At 37.2% G+C, this 24,470-nt stretch overlaps 1 protein-coding gene across 2 annotated transcripts in view; it reads right to left on the reverse strand.

The window, feature by feature from the left end:
• Positions 1-24,470, reverse strand: part of STARD9 (StAR related lipid transfer domain containing 9) — a 118,480-nt gene that overhangs the window by 77,228 nt on the left and 16,782 nt on the right. For both annotated transcript variants that reach the window (XM_075030628.1, XM_075030627.1), the window contains exon 3: positions 22,534-22,650. In XM_075030628.1, coding sequence (XP_074886729.1) covers positions 22,534-22,650 — 117 coding nt within the window. The remainder of the gene's footprint in view (positions 1-22,533; positions 22,651-24,470) is intronic.

Below are 24,470 nucleotides of genomic sequence, written 5' to 3' on the forward strand. Positions count from 1 at the left end.
GTTCAATCTTGATTAAGGTATTCAGGTGGAATTGTAAAATACTAGAAAAAGTTACAGATAACATATGACAAATATATACTGTTCCTCTGGGGGGGTGGGAGGAAAAACATGAGAAACACTGACGAGGCTGAGTGGTAGCTGTATATTCCTGCCATTTTATCACTGAATTATACAATCATGAAAATACACCTTATCCACTCATCAATATAAAAAAAAAAAAAAAAAATCTGTTTCCTTTTGAAAAAGAAAAAAACCCTGTGCTTACCACATCAAATTTATAAATGCTCTGATAGAAATCTTGGACTCTTTAAAGTTCTGAAGTGCTCCATCACCAAGGGCACAACTCCTCCCTGCCCCCCCCCCACCCCCCCCCCCGTCTATTTATTTAATTGCTGGTATTCTACTGTAAACATCAACCTGAAAGATCAGATACCCATCACAAAAATACCACCTGGTATTTTCATCTACCTGTACAAAACCACATTCCTCTTGGATCCCCCTTTTCCTGCCTGACAGGGATTCCTATTGTGTTATCACTTGACTGTAAAAGAGGGATTTGAATGTAACAGCCATACAATCCAAACCCCACAGCATTTGACACTGTATCAGTATTTGGCTTAGCTCAGTCCAGCTATACTTGTCATAATAAAGCTTTCTACACAGAAAAAAACCTGACAATTTCTGGCTTTATTAATGAATACTTTAAAATTTTCACATTTTGTGCTGTACGTATTTCATGTGCCCATCAAATCAACATACACAAATCCTATCCATTAAGGACTAAAGGAAACCCCTTTCATCAACATACACAAATCCTATCCATTAAGGACTAAAGGAAACCCCTTTCATTTAGTGAATTGTGAGGTAGGTGTTAGGCTTGGTAATTCTCTCCAGCAGAACAGCAATATTTGTTAGGGAGACACAGTGAAAACATCCTCCATTTTTCCTCAAAAGCTAATAGTTACAAACTGTGGCTATTTAAGGGCAACTGCAGGAAAAGGACTGTTTGTCTTGGGGAGCTGTTTCTTTCTCTGTTCTAAACCTGTGGATCACCTGGCAGAAATCTAACTTCAGACTTGAATCCTCTTTCTGTGCAGATGTTCTGTAAAGCAGGATTGTTACAGGTGCTCTGTTTTTCCAAGAGCCCTGTTCAATTTATGTAAAATAGTCCTTACAGATACAGTTACTTGTACATATACAGCTTCTCATGGATGTCAAAGGAAAATTCAGAGTACTAGTAGAATTCTAGATCTCCTGCCTAGGCCTCAGGAATACGTCCTGCTTACTTCCCAGCTAAAGAACAGTCCTTGTCTGATTTTGAGCAATTCTTCCCTTGATATGAGAATTTCTGCCATGGTACAATTGCAATAAAAGAGTTGGGGTGGGGGGGGGGGGGGGTGGTGCGCCAGGGAGCAGAGGATTTTTTGGTTACGCCTACCTTTCGCAAAAGAGTGAATGACTTTCAAAGAAAGCAATGAAAGACTACTCTGTACCATCATTGTATTATCTAGCTCTTTAAAACTAGATAAAATCTTCAATAAACAACCTTAGGGAAACAAAGGAGAAAATTACAAGTAAATAGCCAGCTACACACAGCCTGCAGGTTTGAGTCCTGCTCTATCCATATGGGTGTTTGCTGGGTTGGCTGTCAGAGGAACAGATTTCATTTCTGTGCTGTGCATCTTCACCAGCAGAACAGTAACACGCTGACTTACACTAGTGCCAGCAATATGCAGTGAAGGAAGATTTTTCCTGAGTGAATTCTGGGCCAGACCATGCAAGAATGGAACCACAGGAGAAACTAAAAACTTGAGCTTTTCTAAAGGTTTAGCAAAGGCTAGTGTCACAGCTGGAAGAAGCCGCACAATGTTCTCTACAGTCATACTGTTTTACTCCACCAGGACCGGAAAATGGTTTAGACATCCTACTCCCCTGGCCCAGATATTACTTCATGCCAGAAAAATATGTAATTTGTCCCTTTAGTGTTGTGATATAATCATTATCTGTGTCTGAATATCTACCAAAAGAAAAAAAAAAAAAGGCAAAAAAAACCCCCAAACCCAGCAGTTTTACTGATATCCTCTTAAAATGAGCAAAATAAATACTCCGAGAGTTGTTAGTGACTTTTTTTATATATATACTGAATTATAGTGCTCTTGCAATGAAGAAAGCAAGGAATAAATAATGGATTATAATGAAGTTATAAATATCCTGCATTTTGTCCCACCACTGCTAGCTCTTGGCTAGGATCCCAGGTCATTAGCGGATGTCTGTGATTCCATGTGAAAGGAAAGTAAAGAACAACTACATAAAATTAGTAACTTTTATTGTTTAAGGCAGCAGGGACAAATATCAATTCTCAGCTGTGTCTCTGAAAATAACTGCCCATTAATTCTGTGAGAAGACAGAGGCTGGAGAAGGAAAAAAGATTGTTCCTCGACTTTATTACAAGGGGGTGGGAGGAAAAAGTAGTGATCACAGTTTTTCAGTAATTCACTAAGGGCTAACAATCATCTGTAATACTCGGACAACAGCACAATGACAATATCAAGACTAGATTTCTGCTTTTTTTCCCCTTCAGCTGGAAATTGGTATTCTCTTTTCACATATCAGCTAATTCAAGTTGATATTATTGCTATTAGATCATCAGCTCTTAAAATTACTACACTGGAAAACAATTCTTAAGCCTATAAAGTATAGTTTCCTAGCAATAAGCTCATTTCTTCACTTTCACACAAGAGACAGCATTGCCAGAAGAAAGTAAAAATGAAGCAAAAGAGATGACAAGACATTGAAAATACTAATTTATATCAACAATTCTTTTAAAATACCAGTAGAAATTCCACAAGGCAGATTCCATTTGTAAAACTATCAGCAACAACTAAATTTCAACAGTACCCCAAACTGATAGGCTTCACTTCATGCTTCTGAGAGTAAATTTCCTGTATTTGGCATTGTCTAATCTGGGTGAACTTTGCGAGCACTCATGGAGTTTGCGAGTGCTTGGTCTCAACTGCACCTCAAATTTAAGTTTTTGACAATTAGGATTATGACAGCTGTTGGAAAGATACACAGTAATGGTTTCAGTAAAATGTGTCTTGAGTTTCATCTACATAAACACTATAAGCTAATCAAAGAATCACTTAGGTTGGAAAAGACCTTGAAGATCATTATGTCCAACCGTAAGCCGATCACTGCCAAGTCCGCCACTAAACCATGTCCCTAAGTGCTATGTCTACACATCTTTTAAATACCTCCAGGGATAAATAAAAAATAATAAATAAATAAAAAGCCAAATCTTCTTGAAAAACTGAAAACCCAGAAGTACTGATTTTAAGAGTTCCAATGAAAACTGACGCATAAAAAAATATTCCCTTTAGACTTTAAAAGACTTTAAAAGGCACGAAAATGCAGCAATGGAAGTTACTTGAACACAGTTCCATTTGTAAACTGATTTTTCATTGTCCAAGCTCAGAACTTTAAAAACCAAATAAAAAGCAACTACTATAAAATTTTCCACTTTATACTTAATTGTATTATTAGCAGCGTACGTAGAAAGGGGCTTCAGATTTCTTGCAATAATTTGTTTCCCTTTAAGTGTACAATAAACGTAGTTTTACCTGCCAAGGTTGGGACTGAAGAATCTGTATTTTGCATGCAGCAATTAGCAGCAGTTAAGCAAAGAAAGGAGTGGCTTACCATGCTCTCTTATTCTGGTGCACCACTTGTTTTATCAAATTCAGCCAGTGAAAAACAAATCCTTTGACTCCAGTTGTTACAGATGTATTAAAGGAAGAACCAACTTTTAACCTGATTCTATAATATAATATAGACATATATTTTGTTTATAATTTGGGATATTAAGCAAGCTGTAGCAGTATTTTCTGTTAAGAAAGCATTTCAGGTCATCTATAAACAACTCTTTATGATGTTACTGTACAAGCCAGAAACGTTGCCACTTTAAGACAGAAGTCTCTATATGTAAAAGAAATTATGTCTCCATAATTGGAGAGATGAGAAGGTTTAAAGGACACATTAGTAATACACAGCAATCACTTCTACTTTTGTCTTTCACAGGAAGGAAAAAAATAGATTAACGTATTTCTGCTAGTTTCAGGCAATAGACTTAGGACTACATCTGTTTTAATCATTAGAGGGGTTTTTTTTTCCTGTTGATTATTTGCTTAAAATAAAGACATAAAAGTACATGCCTTCTGATAGGAAAGTTTGGCCAGCTTTTAGAATGTGTACAGAGCTAATTGCCAAATAAGCATATTGAGAAACAGGTACTTCATCAACCCTACTTGCATACATGTGGGTTTCACCCCACACTTATACGAAGTACCAGCTATCTTCATTAAGCGCAGTTCACAAGGGAGGGATCTGCTATCACTATTCTCACAGGCACAGAGACATACATAGAATCACAGAATAATTTGGGTTGGTAGGGACCATCAAAGGTCATCTAGTCCAACCCCCCTCCAAAAGCAGGGAACAATGATACAACAGTGATGTTTCCACTGAGTAAAGCCCTTTACAGTGATGGGACTATTTTTACGCCTGTATTTTGAAACACCTACCTGATAGCTCAGAGGGCTAAATGTGCAGCTGACTTTCACAAAAAAGATGTGAAGGAAAAATCTACATACTTGTATGAATTCAAATATCACTTCAATGTTTATTGAGAAGATCAAGAACCAGCAGTCAAATCCCCAAGCAAGTTTCTTGACTGTGGTTCAGCTCTTCAAAGATTCTTGCAGCATTAAAGTTTCATGGGTTTTTTTTTATTGCATAAAAAAAGAATGCTGTCTATGGTATGTCCCACAACTTTAAAAAAAATTAAAAAATGCTTTGGAGCTGTACAGAATCCTCAGGGAAAAAAAAGTCCTTTCTAAATTTATACTGTTTAGGAGTTTCCAGGAGAATCCAAAAACCAGGAGGTAATTTAAGGTCACTTATGAGTTCACGGAGAGAGCTCTTGGCATCTTAGTCTCACCAATATATTAACAACAAAGTTTGCCAGGCCTAGTGGTTAAGTAAATTGTTAATTCCGCTCTTTTGCCAGATCAGTGGCCTTTGTTCAGTTCCAGCTTTCAAGTAGTGGGGGGCTACATAATAACAGCCAAATGTGCAATGAAGAGTCACAGCTCACCTAATTGGAAATGTCACATTAAAAAGGCTGCAGTTTCTTCTATTTTTGCTCTCCTCATGACAGAAATTACTTAGGCAGGACATAACTACTTCTTTATACTGTCCTTCTCTTCCCCACACACTTCATACCACACCAACCTCAAAGCCAGACAAGGCATACTATGAAGATAGCTCAGTGCTTCACACTACACTTCGCTTAACTAGACAGAAAGCAAAAAGCAAGCTGGTTTGCATCACCTGTAAAATATCTAAAAAGTAGTTGTAAAACAGCTAAGAAATCAACCAGCCCAATACTTCCATAAAGCAAAAGACACCATCGTATATTTTTGTCCTGGTTTCGGCTGGGATAGAGTTAATTGTTTTCCCAGTAGCTGGTATAATGCTGTGTTTTGGGCTCAGTATGAGAAGAATGTTGATAACACACTGATGTTTTCAGTTGTTGCTAAGTAATGTTTAGACTATGTTAAGGATTTTTCAGCTTCTCATGCCCAGCCAGCAAGAAGACTGGAGGGGCACAAGAAGTTGGGAGGGGACACAGCCAGGGCAGCTGACCCAAACTGGCCAAAGGGGTATTCCAGACCGTGTGACATCATGTCCAGTATATAAACTGGGGGGAGTTGGCCTGGGGGACGGATCCCTGCTTGGGAACTAACTGGGCATTGAACTGCTAGTGGTGATCAATTGCATTGTGCATCACTTGTTTTGTATATTCCAGTTCTTTTAACGTTATTATTGTCATTTTATTATTATTATCATCATTATTAGTTTCTTCCTGTCTATCCTATTAAACTGTTCTTATTTCAGCCCATGAGTTTTAGTTTTTTTCCCTGATTCTCTCACCCATCCCACTGGGTGGAGGGGGAGTGCGTGAGCAGCTCCGTGGTACTTCGTTGCTGGCTGGGGTTAAACCATGACAATTTTCAAAAAGAAAAACATGCAGATCTGCTAAAGATCAGAAACCAAGCAGGCATCAGAATCAGGGAATTCCCATGTCCCAATTAAGGTCACATATTTCTCTGCCATTACAAGCCCAGTAATAAACCAAATTACCAAGATGAACAAAGACCCTTTGGCAAACTGTCAAAAAAACTTCTTCACAATATTATGACAAGACATTTCCTGTGAAGACAATACTGTAGTTTCCCTCTCAGACATGATGCTTTCTGGGACCCAAAAAACAAAACAAACCAAAACACCCTAAAAATATTCAGAGGAACACATTTGATTGTCTAAGAAAAACAGCATAATTTTACCCTTAACTAATATAACACATGAAGAGGGTTGTTTTTTCCTTTAAAATGAGACAGAAGGAAGAAATTTCATCATCATTTATAGTTCTTCCAAGATGAAGTTGCATTAAATTTTATTTATTTACAAATTAAAATTTTGTGCTATGCAGCACAACTACAATGGGCAAGAAATGAGCAAGCAATGGGCAGAGAACTGGAGATGCAAAATAAGTGATTTACAAAGGATTGAGATGCAAGACATTTATGTATTTACACAACATTTAAGTAACTATCCAGCCTTCTACATATATTTTCCAACATGTTAGTACAATACTCTTTATAATGAGGTATAAATTTTATCACTTATAGTTTGCAACTTACATTGGCAGTTCTGTCCCAAAATAAGTTTATTGCATTGAGCATATCTTAAATCAATACATTTTAAATACATATCCCTTAACTCTTCTTTAATACAACTGTCTTGTTATGATAAACTGATTAAGAAAAAGACAGGTTCACACACAACCTGAGGATGTATGTGTAATATGATGGAATATGACACACTAATCATCTATATTTCTACTTCCACTATTTTCTCTTTTAGATAGAGACAGTTGCATCATTGACCTAACTAGAAATTCAGTTATTAGAGAATATTGTTTCTGTTTCAAGACCATTGAATATAATGACCACACGCCAAAGTTGCTGCGTGATTTTCAGACAACTGTGCTCTTTAAGACAACATCGACCTCCAAGGGAATTCAGTTCAGTCTTCTCTCTTTTCAGTGTAATGACTTAACAGCAGAACCATTGGGTGTTTCTCACATTCAACATCTGCATAGTCTGCTCTCCTCAAAAAAAAAAAAAAAAAAAAAAAAAAAAAAAAAAAAAAAAAAAGCCCCAGTTTCTGCAAATTCTTTCTTTTAAAAAATGGCTGCCAGCTTTGATCAAAGCGGCACAAACAGGTCAAAGTAGCACAGTGCTCTATACAAATTAGAGCATTTCACTTGTAACACTTCATTTTTTATTAGTCCCTCGACCATTTTTAAACAGTCAAAGCCTGACTTAAAAAGGATTTTTAAAAGTTTTTTTTTAATATATTATTCTACGTATATCATTGTTTCCTCCAGATTTCCATTATCAAATAATTTGTCTCCCTGGGTCCTTTTCCTCATTTTTAGAAATTATCTTCTGTTAAGCTTTTATTCTAAGGTATGTAACAAGAGAAAAAAAAAAAGTTAAGATTATGGCAAAATATTTTTAAATTACATTTCTTGTCATTATTTCAAATGACATTAATCATTTCATTACATCAAGATGCTTCCTTACTAGCTAACTGCCATCTTAATTTTAAATGTATTGCACATACAATTTTACAAATCAATAATACAGGTCTTCCCTTTTAAAAGGCCACCAAAAAACCTGTATTAATTCTTACTGGAAAAAAGCAATATACATGAACTGCATAGTTACTGGATTGTTGTTTAGGAAGTGTAGCATAGGCAACTTTTTGCATGACACAAGTTTTAACCGGGTTTATACCATTTTAAACTCAACAAGAAAACACTTTAAATGAAAACATTTCAGCCAAGTCTTTTGAAAACATCCTCCAGCTCCTATGTGGGTTATTTCTCAAAATAAAGGTGTACATCTCATGCTGTCTCATTAACAACATTACACAGTTGCTAACTGCACTGTAATTTGAAAGTAAATTTTGTTGATGCTTTGCAAATAAAGGTATCAGTGCTTATGCTGCTGACTGTAATAAATTTATGAGGTGTAAAAACCTTTTGGTAGATAGTAACAATACTTTTTTATATTAGAAGCAACTTACAACTCATATCATTCCTTCCAGAAGGAAAAGTGAGGGGACGGGTCAATTATATGTGGGCCTACTTCAGAATTTTCTGTGTTCTCAAAAAAGGTTACATAGATTACTTGCAGGCTATGCCTCTGATGGAAATGGTTACAAGCACTTACCTTGCAGCCTGAGCTTACCTAACACTTTCTTATAGCTAGGTCTTAGAAGAACAAAAAAAGGAGCTAATGAATATTCTCTTTCCTTCAAGTGACAAATTGCCTCTGTGCTCTGCCTAGCCTTTTAGTTCTTATTAATGTTTCTTAAACATTTCTATTTTAAATAGCAGCCATTCACTACCTCAAATGTGTTAATTATGTCCTATTTTTGTCTAATCTCTCTTCCTGCCTCCTATTCCCATTTTCTTTAGGCAAAAAAGACAGCCTGAGAAATACTTCTATATCTACAACAGTAGCAAAAACAATCATCAGGAGGATGGAACAATACAGAAGGAAGGTAGAAAACGCTGTAGAAATTTTCAGAGATCTCTGACATTGTACAGATATGTTAAAGAACATGCTCTCACGTTCTGGGATGTGATGTCAGGTAACTGAATCAGGGAAGAAGTGTACAAAACTGCATAGTGCAGAAGGTGTGCTGTATCGAACCATCTCTAATGGTAAATTCATCTTTAAAACAAAAGCTGCAGGGACTCTCAAAGGCTGGCCTACAGACATGTGAAAAGAATTTATAGAGTCTAGCTGTAAGAGAGACTCCAGATTCTTTCCCAACGGTATCAAACCCAGAACAACATTACAATGTGTGTGCTGCTAGACAACTTGTGGACAGCACATTAAAAAAAGTTCTTGATCCTTAGCATGAAGCATAGCCATTAAAACAAAGGTACTAAACTGCGTGCAACAAATCTCAGCCCCCATAATTTAAGTCTCCACCCCTAATCCCTCTGCTGGGAATGGAACTCTGGAGCCAGCTCCCATCACAGCTTTAGGTCCACTGCTGGTTACACACTGCAGGCTATCTTCTACCCCACAAAGATGCAGTCAGGTATAACGCCAACATAAAATGTGTTTTTTTTAACACACACCCCCCCCCAAGCCGGGAAGACAGAGCCAGAGAGGTATGTGTGAAAAACATTCTCTCTTGTCCAAGTGGGAACTTCTAGTCACTTGCAAAAGCACTTCAGTATCACTTCCCAAACAGTACTACAAGCACTTCTGACAGGACCATGCAATTACAGCTGCAGCACTAGCGATTTAAATATGTCTAGCCTATACAGCACAGACCAGCCTATGTTCATACTGTCAAGCGCTCTCAGCCTCCAAAGCAGGGTGGCCACATGAAAACTGCCCGTCAGGAATGGTCACGGTCCCTGCCAGTTCCTGGACTGAGCCTAGAAACGGTTACAAGAAGTACCGGCTGTCCTAGCCCAAACAGTACCAGGAACGACTCTAGCAATTTAGCAGTATAGATGACCAAGCTGCAGTGCTCAGGGAATGTTTCCTGGCATTAAATGGAGCCATTTTATTTACTTGTACAGATACAGTGTCAGTTTCCTATGAGGAAAAAAGCATCAACTCCAGGTTAATAACATGAGGAGCAAAAGATGACCTTCTAGTATCTCGCTCTCTTTCAACTCAACATGCCAATGACATTGAGTTGTAGAAAGCCACTTACATTCATAATAAATGGAATAGAAAAAGATTACATTCCACATACTGTAATAAGCAATAAATTTATGCAAATGACATGCAGTAGGATGCGAGACAATAAAAGCATTGTGCTGTACCAAGCTGAGTCAAACACAAAGAAATGATGTAAAGGAGGACAATGTGAAGAGCTGGAAGCAAATTTCTACAGTCCTCTGAAACCCTTGTGTTTTCAGACTAAATGTATCTTCAAGGCACTGACAGTTCTTTTGACTTTCTGCTGAATTTGAGTTTAAGTTAAAAATATCAAAAGCTACTTAAGCTCAGGCTTTAAATTATCTCATTCCCCATATGTAGGAATCAAGAAGGCTGTGAATTTTCTGAACATGAGCTGGAAATTCAGTGTCAATTTCTTCATTTAGAGTTATGAGACACATTAAAAATAACTAAAAGATATAACAATGTTAGCTGTCAAAAAAATTAAAAAGGAATAAGTAACAGCCTCAAACTGCAGACTAGAACATTTCCCAATCATTACAGAAGTGAGATGATTTTTGGCTTTAAAATGCTAACTAGCTCCACCAAACCCTTTCACTTGATTGGAATTTAAAAGTAAATGCTGGAATATGAGAAAATCTCACTGATTCAATGATAAATTCATATCAACTCTCCCTCTAGATCTTTAACATGATTCCACCTTTTACTCCTATTTCAAAGCAGCTACGAGAAATGCTCTTGGTTCTAATCAAAATCAAAAGGAAAATTACAAAAAAAGAAAAAGGAAAAAATTATAATGGCAAGTAGGTTTCACATTTTGTTTAGCTAATGAAAAGGTCAGTGAATTCAGACACTCATACATTTCAAAGCAGAACTTGTGTTCTATTAGGAAACAGGTCACAACATGCAGCAATTAAAAAAAAAATATATTTAAGTCACTCATGAACTACTTTCAGTCATTAAGAAACAGGCTGCAACTAAGAGAATGAAAATAAGATAGACTGGAAAAGAAAATGGCCTTAGAGCACTGCCGCTTTTTAGAGCAGCACTATGACTTCACGCATGACATGCATGATGCAGGGTAGCCTGAGTTTCCCACCATCACCATCAGCAATAACATTGCCTATGTACAAGAAGGTCCTGGAGATGATGTGTGAGAGGGAGTGCAAAAGTACAAAGCCCAAGTGAGGGAAGCCAGCATGTGGGTCACAATGCCAACAGCTAAAGGAGCACTTTTCTATTCTGCAAATGGGATTTGTAGATGCACCTCTTCTGTCCCAAAGGGATATGTGCTTTCAGGGCACTATATAAGGAAGCTCTTTTGATCGTATTTCCAAGCACTTAGGTTACATTTATCAGTCATGGGGCAAAATGAGTATTATGCTCTTTATTTTGAAGGTCTGTCATGGTTTAACCCCAGCAGGTAACTAAGCACCAAGCAGCTGCTCACTCAATTCCCCCCTACTCAGTGGGATGGAGGACAGAATCAGGAGAAAGGAAAAAAAAAAAAAAAAAAAAAGTAAAACCCGTGGGTTGAGATAAGAACAATTTAATAGAACAGACAGGAAGAAAATAATGATGATAATAATAACAAAAATAATAAAAATAGGATTGGAATATACAAAACAAGTGATGCGCAATGGAATTGCTCGCCACTAGCTGTTCAATGCCCAGTTAGTTCCTGAGCAGCAATCCGTCCCCCAGGCCAACTCCCCCCAGTTTATATACTAGACATGATGTCACAGGGTCTGGAATATCCCTTTGGCCACTTCGAGTCAGCTGCCCTGGCTGTCTCCCCTCCCAACTTCTTGTGCCCCTCCAGCCTTCTTGCTGGCTGGACATGAGAAGCTGAAAAAGCCTTGACTTAGTCTAAACACTACTGAGCAACAACTGAAAACATCAGTGTGTTATCGACATTCTTCTCATACTGAGCCCAAAACACAGCATTATACCAGCTACTGGGAAAACAATTAACTCTATCCCAGCCGAAACCAGGACAAGGTCATAGACAGCTCTAATAGGGCTTGCTTCAAAAGACTAGGAATCATTGCTATGAAAGATTTTTGGCTTTTAAAATCCATCAGGAAACCTCGTTCTTCCATAATGAGGGTAACAAAAAAAACATTACCCATGAAGCTTTCAACATTGTTGTTCTAGCAAAAAAAAACCCCAAAAGTTTATCTATTCCTAAGTCTATTTGCAGTTACTCAAATCCATTTTCTGCTATCATAACAGAACACACTCAGCAAAACCTAACACAAGATAAGACATGTCTCCTTCTGTTCTCCTTCAAAGCAATTGGTTCTTTCCTGGATGTTGCTTTGTTGAAGCACAATTTAAACATACCTTGAAAGATCTTTTATTTGAGCAAAACTTGCAAAACATTTATGGTCTCAGAAAACTTAAGCTACCAAACCAAAAAGCATAAAGCAGTCTTCCACCAGTTATTTGAGCTCCTCTTCTTTTTAGTCATATTCCAAATGAAACAAAATCCTAGAGAGGTGGACAGTTCTTTTTCAAAACCACATATGAAGTATAAATATAACCTCCCTTAAAGTATGCCTACTTTGAATAAATAATCCCCTGCAATTTTCTATCTCTGCTTCTCCAATGCTAGCTAGAGAAGGCTTTCCTTACCCACTGAAGTCAAGCTACTCAGCTCTCTATGAAATAATAATAAATACATAAATAAAATCTATAAATATAAAGAAAATTAGGTAGGCCAAATTAATTAATTCTGGGCTGGATCCTCACAGTTCCTTAGATTCATTTTTCAGACCTGATGTTTCACATGCAGGTCTGTCACATAGGACAAGGCACATAAAAGACTCACTCTTTTCTTCGTAAGAAAATCTGCCAACAATACTGTAAAGGCACACAGTATCAATGATACGATCCATGTATACACTCCTAAAGATACATGAGTGTGCAGGAGACGGATGTCTGAAGATTCAGAATGGAAAACACTTGCAGTAACAGTATAGCAGAAGTTGAAACCTATCTTAAAGTTAATAGATGTAATTTGAAAGCAAGTCAATCTTTACAGGCACAAAAAAAAAAAAAAAAAAAAGAAAAAAATCCAGGAAACCTTTCATTGCTATTCAGCATCTCAGGAATATAACCTATCCAGCAAGGATTGATTCAGATGGTCCAGTCCAAAACTTATTAATCAACTACTTCATGTGACAGTAATATAGCCTGGTAAAACATACTCCAAAATACATTTGCCAATCTAAGATACAGAACACCATCTCCTCTGCTTCAGCTGAGAATGTCCTGACATTATAACACTGAAGTTATAAAGCGTGAGAACCTATCCATAATAGCATGTACATCTGGGGCTAAGGAACCCTAAACTGACACTCAGAATTTTGATTTTGATGTAACGAGCTACTGTAAATGTTTCTAGACTGAATTAATTTTATTCATCGTCACTCTTTCTTATGCAATTTAGGAGCACTGCCAACAGAATCTACTTTAGCAGAAAAGCCACAACTGAACAGAAATGTTAATTTTGCTTTTCACATATGAGCTCTCAAGGGCAGACTTTTTGTTGATTAAAACCAAAACAGAATTGGGAGTCAACATGCAGGTGCTCAGATCCAGCCAAAAGGATGATTCATTCAGTTTGTGTTCAAAGCCACACACATCTCTCTGAGGCATACCATCTTAGTTCACAGAAAAATATGTTAGCTACTAATGAAGATAAATAAATAAAGCAAGCACAGATCTATAAAAAAAGGCAGGGCTGTTTTTTTGCTATAATATAAAAGAACAATTGCTGTTCACACCAAACACTTCAATAAACAGTGATACAGGACACATGCATATTATTTAGGTTTTTCAGGCTTTAGCTACTTACACATGCAAGCCCAGTCTCATGGCTGCAACATGTCAGAAACACAGCACGTTTTCAGAAATAAACAAAATGGCCACGTTGAACTTGATCCCAGCTGCTGCAATAAACGGATCTCACTATTCAATGCCAGCACAGTCCTGCCCAACAAAATCTTTCATAAGACAGCTGCCTGCTAAAACCAAATAAAACCCCAAACCTGGCCCAGTCTCCTACTAAAAGTCTATCGGCATCCTTCCATCCAGTGACTACAGAACTTGCAGAACAATATGATCTTGGAGACTTGGTTGAAGTTCAGACTAATCTTTCAGTAATTTCAATTCCCAAAAGACCAGTCTAACTGAAGTTATTCACAAAATATTGCTAAGATTAGAGAAAAACCACTCCAAGTTAAAAACTAATCTTGGATCAATCTGCTACCTTGGAAGCACCATGAATATGACCTTCCATTCTGTGTCCAGCCATGCTGGGGAAATACTTGCAGATGAACAAGGGAATCTGTTTGCAAAGCAAAAAGTAAGGAACGGTCCTAGTATTAGATTAAAAGAAGAAGAAAATATCACTACTTTATGAGCATGGGGGAAAGACTGTGGTGTGATCACGCAGAGGAATTTAAACTGTGAATGTTCATCTGCAAATAAGAAATAGCAATCAACATCTGCATACATCTTATCTATATAACAGTGGGGTTTGGGTTTGTTTCTTTTTAAATACATCTCCATCACTAGAAGTTAATAAAAAAAAAAAATTCATCCTTCCAAATGACCATATGCTGTCAAGTTACTTCAGAAAGTTTGCAGGTCACCAGTATCAAGTTTTTGGTTTTACTTGTAAGACATGCAAAAATCACATTTATTGAAGTAACACAGATTGCAAATGTGCAGGTTGACTGCAACATGCACAACAACTGGCAACCCAAAGAACTTGTTATTCTTTTTCTTCTAAGTTGCTGAATGCACTTGCAGATCCTTTCAATATTATTTAGCAAATTATACTGCCTGCCTATTGTAAAGAATGTGCTCTGTGTATCTAGTAAGCAACCATCAGCGCCTATCAGGGAAACAGAATGAGTGTGTATGAGCACTAGCAGATTGAACAGTCAGAAAAAGTCTCATTTTGTTGTCTGTGAAATAGTTTATTGATTTCCCTCAACCTGTTACCAATATTCAGCTTAATCCTTTCTTGTGCACTCCTGTTTAGGCTTCATATTTGAAATGTATCTGCATTGAATTATAGTTGCATATGAACGTATGACTATATAATTATTCCAATTAACTCAATGCCTCAGTTATTTAAAACTAATTTTTGTCTCCCCAAAATACAATTTTTTTCATGTTATGCATGCTAAATTGAAAATTAACTTGACTCTTTTTTGTCTTCCAGTAAAGCCTGCTTTGAAGCTTGCAATTATTCACAATAATTCCCAGAGAAGTTTTCTGCAAAGAAATCTTGGTATAGCTGGAAAGAATGACCTTATTCGATCACGAACTGAACGCAGCAGCTGTGTTGCTGGCAGAAGATATATAGCATGCACTCATGGTGGTTTCCCTCTCTCCACCATAATCCATTATATACTGATCCAATTATTGCACAAAAAGCCTTTTTCTTACAGCACACTCTCCTTTTCACTTCTGTCTCACTCTGGGTTGGAGAAAAAAATCTTGTGGATGGAATGCTTACTGCTTTTCAAATATTTCATGTGAAAATGCCATTTACACCCACAGCCACCGCCTCCTTCCCCTTTCTCCCTCCTTTCACACCAAGGCGGGGGGGGACAGACACACAACACGGACGATGGGACAGGACACACAGGCAGGGAGAGAAAGAGAGAACACATTGAAGGCTTTTTCAAGAGTTTTAAATTAGAGCTTTATTATGTTATAATTTTTAGATTTAAGTGCTCATGCCAGATAACAGATTTTGAATTTGTCTTGAGAATTCCAAGACAATTAAAAACTTGAATCTCAGAGGGAATGTATGGAGGCATGGAAGTGTCACAAACTCAGCTTAGAAAGGGAAGGTCTCTCAGTTCTTCAGAAGCATGACTACGTTTGCAATTAAAAAAAAAAAAAAAAAAGAGGATCAAATAGGGTGACTTAGTTTGATGAAGGGGTGGAAAGTATGTTGCAATGTTTTGCTTCCAAACAATACTGTTGTGTAACTTTTCTAAACTTTTTCAATTAACACATAAAACAAACAAACAAAACCCTCCAAAAACAAAACAAAAAACCTAGTGCCGTATTGAAGATCTTGAATATTAAAACAAACATATCTGTTTTTTCTTCTATTTGTTTTTCAGTTACACTTTGACAAGGAGGTAAGAAAATCATCTGCCCATCTGGTCCTTTCCGAAACTGCTTTACTTAGCTGGAAGTAGTACAAAACCCAACTATGCTGGGAAGTCAAATGTGATGAAAAGCAATTATGGTACTTTAAAACAAATAAGAAATGGAAAATTCTGTTTACAGGGTTCATGTGCATTCACTCACATGAGCCATCAGTAACACCCATTTCTGCCTTCAGAGCACAGAATAAATGCCAGTCTTCCCAATGAATATATTTATAAACAATGATAGAAATTATTGGATCATGTGTTTGAATGGAAAGGAGTCCTTCCTAGCACACATTTGCAATGGACAGACAGGCAAACAGAACCTGTGCGCTTGTTATATAAAAGTTTAGAAATAAACAACCCTTAATTTAACACACTGTCTTGCTTTTGAACAGTCTTGTAAAACCCTCAATGGTTCAAATGCACAGTGGGAGCACACCAAAGAAAGACTCACAGTTATCCTTTTATTTACATTAGGAAGTCAGTGCCGAAGAACGGGGTGGGTGGGGGGTAAGAATGTCAAGAAATTAGGAGCAGTTACTGACATTCGCAGTAAGACTTGTTTTCATATCCTTACTGCTTTGTCACTGTAAAACTATCCTGATTCGTTAAGATAATACTTTTCAATGTGACACATCACACTGCAACCTCGACATACAGGGAAATCCATATAAAATATTGACACTAAGATTTTTATTTTTTTTTTTGTGATAGGCAGCCACTTCTCATCAAAAAGGCAATGTAATCTTTCAGGGAAAAAGATGCAACAGTATATCATCGCTCAGCTGTTTACAACAATCTCTGTGTGCTCTCATATTTCTTAGATTTATCTCAAAGACAGTCATCTTTTTGTTTGGCCACAGCCTTTTTGGTCAAGTGCTTTTACAATTGCATCTTAGAAGGTCCAATGAGGGTCAAAGCATTACTGAAAATTATAATATTCAGAAAGACACTGAAGGAATATTCATACCTGCATAAACCTAATACACTATGCCAAACCAAAATAAAATCCTTACCAAGTCAAGCCCAGAAGTGTGAAATTCCTTGACCAATATGAATATAGCTTATTTCATTCTTTTGAAACCCAGAAGTAAAAATTCTAAAGTCTAAATTACGATTTCCTTTATAAACATTATCATCTCCATTTAACTGATGTACTGAAGTACAAAAACTAAGCTTAAGAGCTACAAAAATTGTTTTAAGAAAACCCAGTTGGAGATGTGGATCCCACCGAAATCAGTACAAGTTGGGCACTTAAAGACTTTTCTGGATTTCACTATCTCTACCATTCAACAACTATTACTCATGGAACATATTCCTCTTATCAAAAGAAACAGATTGCTAACATCAGCTATCTATGGCAACTGCTGTGTATAAATACCTGCCTGTACATCCTGTGGGTCAGTCTGCCCACCATGGTTACTGTGCATGCACAATAACCGGATGGGTAGGATGGCTGGAGGGAAACTGAGAACTCAAGCTATTGCAACCAGCTACAAGAATTCGTAATGCTTGCATGTGTTCCTTAAGAATACTCATGCAGAATACAGTTAAGATTTTGTTTAACGGTGCTTGCATTAGATGAAGCTGAAATATTTTTTTTTTTGGCAGTAGGTTTTAAATGGGCATTTACTTAAGTTTTGCAACTGTTTAAAAGATTTTCCTTTGCTTGGTGGAGCTAAATCAGACTTGATGAAAGATTCATTAAGAGCTATTTTAGGTTTTACAAAGGAAACTCAAAAGATTGAAACAGACTGTTCTACACCAGACAAAAATTTAAATTTAAATAAGTTTAAATTTAGATGTTTGTTTGCAGGATATGTTTGCTACATATTAGCTATCATATTCAACCAGCAGAACGAATCAGCAAGCCTGAATCTGCCCGTAAGAATAAAAATTATAACCCTAAATATCATTACAATATCATTATCACACAGTATTTTTACTGCAAAATGGAAACGTCAGGAATCTCTAGTAAACGGGTAATCCCATAGTTATACAATGGCCAAAGAGTGATGGTTTTCCAACATTGTCTTTGGAAAACAATCCTGAACCACACACAGCTTCCTGAAGAGATCTGCGGAGGAAGGGGGCAGGGGAGAAGGAAGCAATAGTCACTTCTACACAAAATGTCCCCTTTACTAATGCAGGTTTCGTATAGTACCAAATTCACCTCCCCCAAAAAAACTTAATACAACAATGCAAGGACACTTGGTGAAATTACTTCATTGCATGCAAGTGGTAAAACCCAGGTGCAGACACTCAGCATTCTCCCTCTGCAAGACTGAACTAATTCTGCAGCAACACGGCACAGCAAAAATTCAAGTTTGACTCAAAAATGGCAGGAAAAGGAACATCACCAGAAGTATTACAGTTTCTTGTGGGTTTTTTGGGGGTGGAGTTTTTTCTTGTTTGGTTGGTGGGTTTTTTGTTTGTTTGTTTTTAAGAATGTAACTATATCTTGACAGTGATAGTTTGGAGAACCATTCCCTCCTTTATAACCATGGAAAATGCATGTAACAAATTGCAGAGTTAAGATCAGAAAAACCATGCATGCTCTTTTTCTCTTAAATGCCTATAATCTTCTTGAATTTCCTTTTGTTTCTCATTTCATATTTTGCCCATCAAATGTTCTGTCCCTGTCCTGATTTCATATTTATTTGTTACCTGTTCTTTCTCTGGTCCCACACAATTTTTTGATACTCAGTTTCTCTCTCTCTGCCATGTAGCCCTAGTGCCTGGTTCCTTTCTCCGTACGTACAAGGATTTAGCGGATCCTTCTTCCTTTAGTGGCTGGTAGCTCTGGTTGATTTAGCCAGTGACTCTTCCCTTAGGGTATTTCTTGATTCCCCTATTCTGTTTATGCACTAACAAATCCACTTAGAAAAAAAAATTGTCTTTAAAAAGAGAAGGTAAACTCCCTTTGGAAAGAATTGCGCGTCTGTGAAAGCAGATAAAAACTTCAGCTCAATATAAATGTGAAATATTCAACTGCCCAGTGAGAAAACAAAAGCACAGGCCCAAGGATCTGAAACCGGCCACCTGAAAACTAGAGGTCACATTGTAAAATTTGGCATTCAGCTTACTTGGAATATGAACATACTACTTGCATAGCTGAACTATTTCAAAAATCTTACGTTTTTAAAGAATTTATGTAACTTCTAAAGGAAGACTAAGAATTCAGACCACACTATTAAACTTCTAAATTAAGCTTATAAATTACTGTGTCATCATTAGAAACACTGTATAGCTTCATATTTCACCACAGTTAGGAGAGAAATAAAGACAACAGAACTCTGGGTCATATCTAGTTCCTCAAATGTTTTAAATGAGAGAATAACCTTGAATAAAAGTCAAAGACTATCCACTTGTACCTTAAACCATCTTCCAAAACCAATCACTATCCAACAGGTTATCTCTGCCAAGAAGCCTATTTTCCATACACCAACAGTGATGGGTTCTTCTTTCAGTAGTCAAACATCAACTTTGTTTTTAATTTAGCAACTTTCCTCTTTTCAGAGATATGAGGAGGCTTACATTATGTAATGCCAATCAAGAAAGCTTGTCTATATCGTGACAAGATAATTATTTTTTAAATTCAGCCCTAAAAAGTATGTAGACAATAACACTTCTTAATAACAATTTGGTTTTGACTCTGCTTGCTCCAGCTTTTTGAAGGGAAAAGCACTTTCAGTTTCAGCGCTATTAAAAAAAAAAATAAAGGCATATCATCTGTCACATGGGCATTGCAGATTTTACTAAATTGGTTCAGTTCCTCTTCAGTTTACTGTATTGCAATTTTCTCTCCCCAAATTAAAGGGAAAAGATACCTTCCCTACCTTTTTTTAATTTAAAAAAAAACAAAACAGAAGAAATACTAACATAAATATATTAGGAAAAACAAACAAGGTGGGCAACATGTATTCCCATTTTGGCAAATACAAGTAGAATACAGGTGGCAGAGAAAACACAGTTTTTATAAACAGAACGAATCTGAACTTTTCATCCAAACATTTGAAAGTACTTACACATAGGTGACTTAAACCTGTCACAACTAGCTATGAAGTATATGTTCAAAACATATAGGGATAAAATGCATTGTGTGTAGTCATCTCTGGAATGCAAGGGACCAGAACCTGAAGTGAACAATGTTAACTAACATCTGGAAGAAACCGTAAGTAGTATTCAGAGAAGCAGATTTGTGTCTTTAAAATCATATTTTTACCTAAACACTACCATTTGCAGCCCTCCCACTATTGTTTTATGGTGACAGAAACCTTAACAACTGAAGAAACTGTTAGGATTTCATTTTCATCCATCCATCCAGAGGACAAAAAAAAGACAGTTTACTAAAAGACAGCATTCTACAAAAATGAACCTGAAGGTAGATACTTTAATCTAGTTTTCATCCTCAACCAATACACCAATCATGTATGATAACAGTTGGCAAGACATCTTCAAGGAAAAAGTAATCTAAGGTCAGCTCATGAAAGCAAGCTTTTACTCGATGAGTGTTACTGAACCTTCTTTGGCTGCTGATAGCATCGTTGCTGTAAAGAAGCTTAGAAACTTCAAGCTCAGCACTGAAATAATGATTCAAAACATGGAATTCGTACAATAAACTTCATTCATACAGTGTAAGGGGGCAGACAAATGCACAAAAGCACAGTAAGATTGCAGTATTCCAGCAGCCCTCTTCTCAAGGGCATTTGAAGTATGCTTTACTGGTTCTACAGTCACCAAGACAGGTAAAAAGCCCAAGAAGTTCACTCATGACTCCAGGCACTTCAAAGCACCAGTCCATCTTTGAACTTCTCTTTACTCATGAAAGATATCTGTCTAAGGCTCAGTAACCCAACAGTTACATGAAGCAGCACTGGATGTCCTTTCGGCCAGCATCAGGCACCAGTAAGGGAACTACGGCCTATTACTTAACTTTCTATGGCCAGGGAGTTCATGATTCCCCCTCAGTGTTTTTATTGGATAAAATTGTATTGTATGATATCACAAAGCTCTCCACAGTGTCTGAAATACCTACTCAGCCCCAGCAAGGAAGCTGCGCTGTTTATATAGCATTTTACATTCTTTTTCAATTGCACTTGTATTTAATAACAACAAGAATAAAAATTTACACTTTGCAGCCAATATTTATATTTTCCATTTGGCAGTTCTGATAATTTTTCATACCAAGTAGAGATAAAACCAACTTGGCAGACTGTATTTATCAATATTTCATCTGCTAAACCATTTCAGCTGGAAAACCAACTGTATTATCAACAGTTCTAAGAAGCATGCTTCTAAGTGTATTATGAGAGAAACTCACAAAGAGCACAAAACCAGAATGAGCAAGTAAGACAACATAAGGGGGGGGACGACGGGACACGACGGGACACGACCCCAACAGTTCAGCATTTAAAAGTTTGTTATTTGTAATCCCTAAAATGGAATTTTATCTAGTCCTGAGTACTTTAGAAAAACAACTTTATTTTTTAAACACTACATACACTTCCCAAGTTCCCAAAGTCTCTTCCACACTACTGCACCAACAAGGAAAAGGAGCACAGTCAAGAATTTCACCTATCGTTCTAGTAATTGCCAAATTTGATAGTTTTTCAAATATTGACTCCCAAAAGTAAAACAATCCCATGCTCATCACTACCAGAAACACAAATTTCACAGGACTAGCTCAGTCTTAAGTGATACTTTCTGTGAAAAACACCACAATTATACAGGTTGAAACTTCAGGAACAGTTGTACTGACAACAGACGAAAATGAAATGATATCATTCTGAAGACAAAACAGCAGTAAAATCTTATTTCAGTGCTGACATATGTGTTCGCATGCATGCTTAGTGAAATCTTTGGATAGCTTTGCTGTGCATGATATTTATTTGTAGTAGATTTAATAATTCCTTATTAACAAAAATTTGTAATCATATCCTATTTTAAAATACCGAATCTTTCAACCTTCCTTCTTAATCAGTCAAACCTTGGATCTTCAAGCTAGGAGGACTCTCTATTAGTTATAAGAGATTTCTGATGCTTTATCAAGGAAAAGTGCTCAGAACAATATAAGTAAAGTTTACTACCACTATTTAAAGATGTGATTATTTCCCTGTTGATCCTCTCAGCAGGATCACCTCAACACTCTTCCTTTCACTTCAGAGCCTTCTCCCTTTAGAACCTGATCCCCCAGCCCCCACCAAAAAGAACCTCATTGCTAAGCCAGAGTCCTCAGATCATCACAATTAATGATCACTACCAAAGTTAACATATGTAATAAAAGCATGCATTAGTTGACAAAAAAGGCTATTGCAGTTCTACTGCATCTACTTAAGACAAAATGACTGAGTACTGTGGTATTACAAAGAAAATAAGAAAAAGATAGGGGCAGAAAAGAAAATTAAATGTTATGTACCCTATGTCTCAATCTCTTCCTGTATATGTGATTATAAAGGACAAAACAGGATGGAAACACAGACAAAAAGAACAGCAGCTCTCACCATTTCCTGAGAAGCATACTTTGGATCTTCGGGATCAACTGACCAGTAGCAGTAATCAAAGCTGAAAGCCACAATCTTTTCTCTCGAGTCCCAAGTGCTATCAAGCCTACTGTCAACCTGATAACAGAAGGAAAATGACAGAAAAACCAATTCACTTTGAAGCTGACCAAAAAATAAGCATTTTAAAACTAACAGGAAGTTTATCTAGGATCTGTATTGTGGAAAAGGAATGGCAAATAGTTTATCCTCTTTATTCAATTTTCTTTGATGCTGAGAGTGAGGCAGAGACATACATGACAGACCTGCTGAAGCATTTTTGCTGAAGAATTCATTTACTACAACTAAGGTTCTCCAGGCTGTGTACAATAAACATAATTTAGTTAATCTTCACAACATCTACATATTGGCAGAAAAGCTCTACAACCATTTTGATACTTCTCCACCATTATTCTGTTTCACTGAGAACCGCATCACAGAAATGAGGCCCCAAGTGAGAAAACAAACCCAATTTTCTCACTGCACAGTTGAAAATGCAGGTCTCTTCCCCCATTTCTCCTTTGCTTTGCCATGGTTGCAAGCTAATGTTTCTGTCACTGGGACTGCACACTATAAACCTAACCTTTACAGGTTATTAACAATGACAGTGAAGCCTTTCTAGCATAATAGTCAGAAATGGTGCAAATCTTTCTGTATAATCTTGCCCAAGTGATTTGTAATAAAACAGATAAGCTTATGAACAAGGAACTACGCATTGTTGCTCTACTCATCAAAGGAGGAGAGTAACAAGTCAAAACATTACACAAAATTAACACCATCCACAAGTAATTTTGACCTAATCGGTAACTTTATTGTAACCTTGACATTTGCGAAAACATAAGCAGAAAAAAAGGTTCATTATAATTTGATATCTAAACAAACTGCTTCACTAATGGCCCCCAAAACTAGGGGTGTCAGTGCTGTCTGACAGATTACTGGATAAAGGGCACTGTAAGCACTGAACTCTGCCACCAGCTGTGAAGTTTACAGGGAAAATTAATTTACAGGCCCATCTGACAGGTTTGTGGGTTTTGGGTTTTTTTTAAACCAAGAAAGAGCAAAGCAAAATAGGACAGAAATAATTTTAGATTATCACTGAAGTAAAGGGGTTTCATCCATTTTAAACCCTGCATGATTCTAAAGTTATCACATTGAATTAAGTACAACCAAGGTTTCCTTTAGTCAGAAATAACATCTTGACAAACCTATTGATCATCTTCAATACTAGTATTTTGAACATGTCATGATTCAGAGATTTTTATGCAATTACCTTTTATTTTCTTAGTTTTTCTGCAGCAATAAGCAGAAGATAGCTTGGAGCACTGCCTTCCTATTGCAACATGTAAAAATAAAAAAAATACCCCTCCACCTCAGGAAAAGCAGCCCCTGATCACAGAGGTGATTACCCCTCCGGCGAGAAGGGGTTTGTTCTTAACTACAAAGTGCACCTAACCTACCCCAGACACAACAACGTGAACATTAGTGTATAAATATTAATTTATACACTAACTTGGAGTCATCAATGGCTGTCTAAATTTAGTTTATGCATAAAGCAAACTCAGTCTCTTTACAAAACTCACCAATTACGAAACCTCAAGAGAGAAAACATCCACAAGCCAGCCCTTGCATCTCCAAATAACCCTTCTCTGCCTACTTTGAGCAGTCGGCCCCGCTGCTGTGGTTTCCCAAGTATCCCGAGGCAGCCCACAGCTCCTCTTTAAACAACTAAAATAAAAAACCCCCTAGGTCTAACAAGGCTCAGCTGGACCCCATTAGGCAGCTGCCTGACTGAGGCCTCCACCTGCTGAGGGAGGCTCCCCCAGCGGGGGCAGGCAGCCTCAGGGGCCCAAATCCTCACAGCCATGTCCCGGGGAGCAAAGCCTTCCCGAGGACAACCACCA

The sequence above is a fragment of the Buteo buteo genome, chromosome 6 (assembly GCF_964188355.1).
Source record: "Buteo buteo chromosome 6, bButBut1.hap1.1, whole genome shotgun sequence".
In the NCBI taxonomy this organism is placed as follows: domain Eukaryota; kingdom Metazoa; phylum Chordata; class Aves; order Accipitriformes; family Accipitridae; genus Buteo; species Buteo buteo.